The sequence below is a fragment of the Trichechus manatus genome, unplaced genomic scaffold (genome assembly GCF_000243295.1).
Source record: "Trichechus manatus latirostris isolate Lorelei unplaced genomic scaffold, TriManLat1.0 scaffold00290, whole genome shotgun sequence".
Taxonomy (NCBI): Eukaryota; Metazoa; Chordata; class Mammalia; order Sirenia; family Trichechidae; genus Trichechus; species Trichechus manatus.
Window position 1 is genome coordinate 886839 of NW_004444226.1, and position 3312 is coordinate 890150.

The 3312-nt window shown below is 39.2% G+C and overlaps 1 protein-coding gene across 1 annotated transcript; it reads right to left on the bottom strand.

Moving 5' to 3' along the window:
• Nucleotides 1-1043: 1043 nt before the first annotated feature.
• On the bottom strand, nucleotides 1044-1979 carry LOC101345770 (olfactory receptor 2M4). Its single transcript, XM_012559658.1, is given in 1 exon segment — nucleotides 1044-1979. A coding segment is annotated over 1 exon segment (936 nt).
• Nucleotides 1980-3312: the final 1333 nt, after the last annotated feature.

Sequence of the window (3312 nt, forward strand, 5' to 3'; positions counted from 1 at the left end):
TTAAAAAAATGCAATTATACAGCAATAAAATATTACATAATACAGATTAATTACAATCATGTATAGAGAAATCAAGGCAGCTTCAGTGGAGAGGGTAAGCATTTTCTTCAATTTTCAAGGGTGTAGGGGATTTAGAAATGCAATCTGCAATCAGTTTATAACAGTTCAGTCATATTAGAGAGTTAATGAAAGAGTGGGCTCCAGGTACAATAAAGTAACTGGTGTGGGTGGATTTTGAAACCATAAAACCTCTTCAAGGAAACCACTGCCAGTTTAGAATGTAAGGGTTAAAAAAAAATTCAGGATAATTTTTAGAGAATCATTTTTTCAGTGTTATGTCAATAATCATGGTAAACAATCCCAGGAACTGATGGTTCTCTCTTTTCTTTAAATGGATTCTGGTTGTTATGATAATGATGAGTGAGGAATGAAAGCAATCATGATGAAGATGAAGATTGCACAGTCAAACCAACAAGATGTTTTATCTAGATTCATTAAAATAACTTATATAGAAGCAAAAAAAAGGATTTCAAAGAACTATTTATATTCACATAAGATTTGACACTTAATTCTCAATTTCTAAATGCTTGGGAATTAAGTAGAGAAGAGTCAGGAATAAAGCAGTCAATACCGTGAGCAAGGAATGGTGAAATTGAAGACAGGTACTGGCAAGTAAGCAATTAGTGAACAAAGAGGCATCTAACCAAAAGTAGTGATTTGACTCCAACCCTTGTTCTTGGATGCAGCAAACAACACTCAGAGTTAAACCTGGCTTGAAAGCAAGCATCCTAAGATCAGGTCACACTCATATCTAACAGCTAATGACATAAGAGAAATTCCCAGTGGGGGAACAGCCAATGCTGATGTCCAGATTCAGTTCACTTTACACTTGACATTTATATAATATTATGCTAAGTAAAGATATTTCAAATTTGAAAAAGTGGGAAAAAAGATAAACTAGCAGGAATAGAATGATACAAATAATTCCAGTTTCCTTGCTGGAATGTTGACCAGAGCAAGTACTCAAAAGATGTTTGAAAAAGTTATATTAACTCCCCTTTCCCCAATAACTTCTTAAGTCCCTGGGATACCTTTTTGTTGTGGAGGCTGTAAATAAGAGGGTTCAGCATGGGGGTGAGGATGGTGTAGAAGGCTGACACCATCTTGTCCTGGTTTGGTGTATGGTTGGAGGCTGGTCTCATGTACATGAACATGGTGGCACCATAGTAGAGTCCAACCACAGACAGGTGGGAGGAGCAGGTTGTGAAAGCCTTGTAGTGACTTTCCCCAAAGCCCATGCAGATGACAGCTCAGAGGACATGGGAACAGGAAACAATGATAACTGAAACTGGCAAGATTAGCATCAGCACACAGCAGATGAAAAGAAGTCTTTCAAATGCAGAGGTGTCTTTACAAGATAGTGACAGAAGGGCAGCAACATCACAGAAAAAGTGATGGATTTCCAGAGAGCGGCAGTAAGAGAAAGACAGGGCAGCTGCGAGCACAATGATGCCATCAAAAGAGCCTAGGATCCAAGAAGCAACAGTCAAGAGCATGCAGAGTTTCTGATTCATGAGGATGGTGTATCAAAGAGGGTGGCATATAGCCACGTAGCAGTCATAGGCCATGACAGCCAACAGGAAGCATTCAGCTCTGAGAAGGGACACATAGAAGAATATCTGAGTTCTACAACCTTTCAGAGAGATAGACTTCCAGCCAGACAAGCAGTTGATGGCCATCTTGGGTACTGTGGTGCAGATGAGCATGAGGTCCCTAAAGGAGAGTTAGCTAAGGAGGAAGTACATGGGGGTGTGGAGTTGGTTGTCCAAGTAGATGATAAGAATCATTGTAGTGTTTTCCATGAAGGCCACTGTGAAGATGCCCAGGACCAGAGAGAAGAGGAAGATATGGGTGCGGCTGTGATCGAAAATTCCAAGAAGGATGAATTCAACATGGAAGCTATCATTTCCCCACTCCATGTGGTTATATTGCCTTATCTGCAAGTCCCAAAGAAGGTACAAACTCATTTATTAAGCAAACTGGTTTTGAAAGTGTACCATGGCAAGACCACGGTACTAGACATGTGCACAATTCATGCGTGAGACATTGTCCCCAACCTAGGAGGTCTATAAGGGATATATATCTAAGAGGTATATCAAGTCTTTTCAATTTAATGTCAGCAAGTCAGCAGTGTTTGACAATCCTTCCAAAGACAGAGAAAATTCCTGAAAACTCTCTCTTAATGCTTTGTGTGGCCTACCTAGTCACATTAAGTTATGTGACTGGATCTAGTGCTTTCATGTTTTCTTCCTTATCCAACCTCCATAGAGATCAACTTAAATAAGTGTTTTCTTTATTTTACAGACAAGAAAACTGAAGTTTATAAGAACTTACTGGCTTAGCCATCATTATATATTCAATAGAAAGCCTAGGAGAAAAAACAAAACACGCATCTGTTGTTAAATTTTATGACCATCCCTGATTATATGAAATATCTTTATTGACCATTTTCTCATAGTATGTCTCCAGGTTGCTGCTCTCCTTAATAACCATAGAATTTCTGTTCTCATGGTTTCTCCAATTCCAACCCCCTTCCCATTATGTCTCATCAGCTCAGTGAAAAACCGTAGGGAATCAAAGCCATTGCTCCCATGTGGGCATCTGTACACCTTAATTCAGAGAAGTGTTTAATACCATAACCAGTTACTGTCGAGTCTATTCTGACTCCTGGAGACCCCACCGTGTATGTCAGAGTAGAACTGTGTTCCATAGAGTTTTCAATGGCTGATATTTTGGAAGTAGATAGCCAGTTCTTTCTTCCACCCAAGGACTCCAGAGAAGGTTTTAACACCCTATATTTTAACCTCTCTAACACAGACAAAGCTCTTGAGTCTTACCTTGTTTAATCAAGACACCTATTAAATTTTTTTCTTAAAGAATAGGCCATCCTCTTCTCATCTGAGAAGAATTTTTCTTCTCTCAATCTGGGGAAGGCAGCAGTCTTTTGTAGGGGGAAGAAAATTAATTTCTCCCTGCTACCATAAAATGTTATGAGTAGATGATAAACATCTAGGGGACAAAACAGAATCCCTTTTATGGTTATTGAAAGCTTCACTACAATGTGTTATTTTATGGACTGGTGAAGCTTCATAGTGAGCAAAAGCACAACTGTGTGAACTACTCAGCCTATGAAGGTCACAATAGCCAAAGTCCTGGATGTACTTGTGTGGGGTTGGAGTCACCGGGAGAAATAAACCAGGAGAAGTACACTGAATCAGATCATAGAAAGTCAGAACAGTTTGATTCATCTAT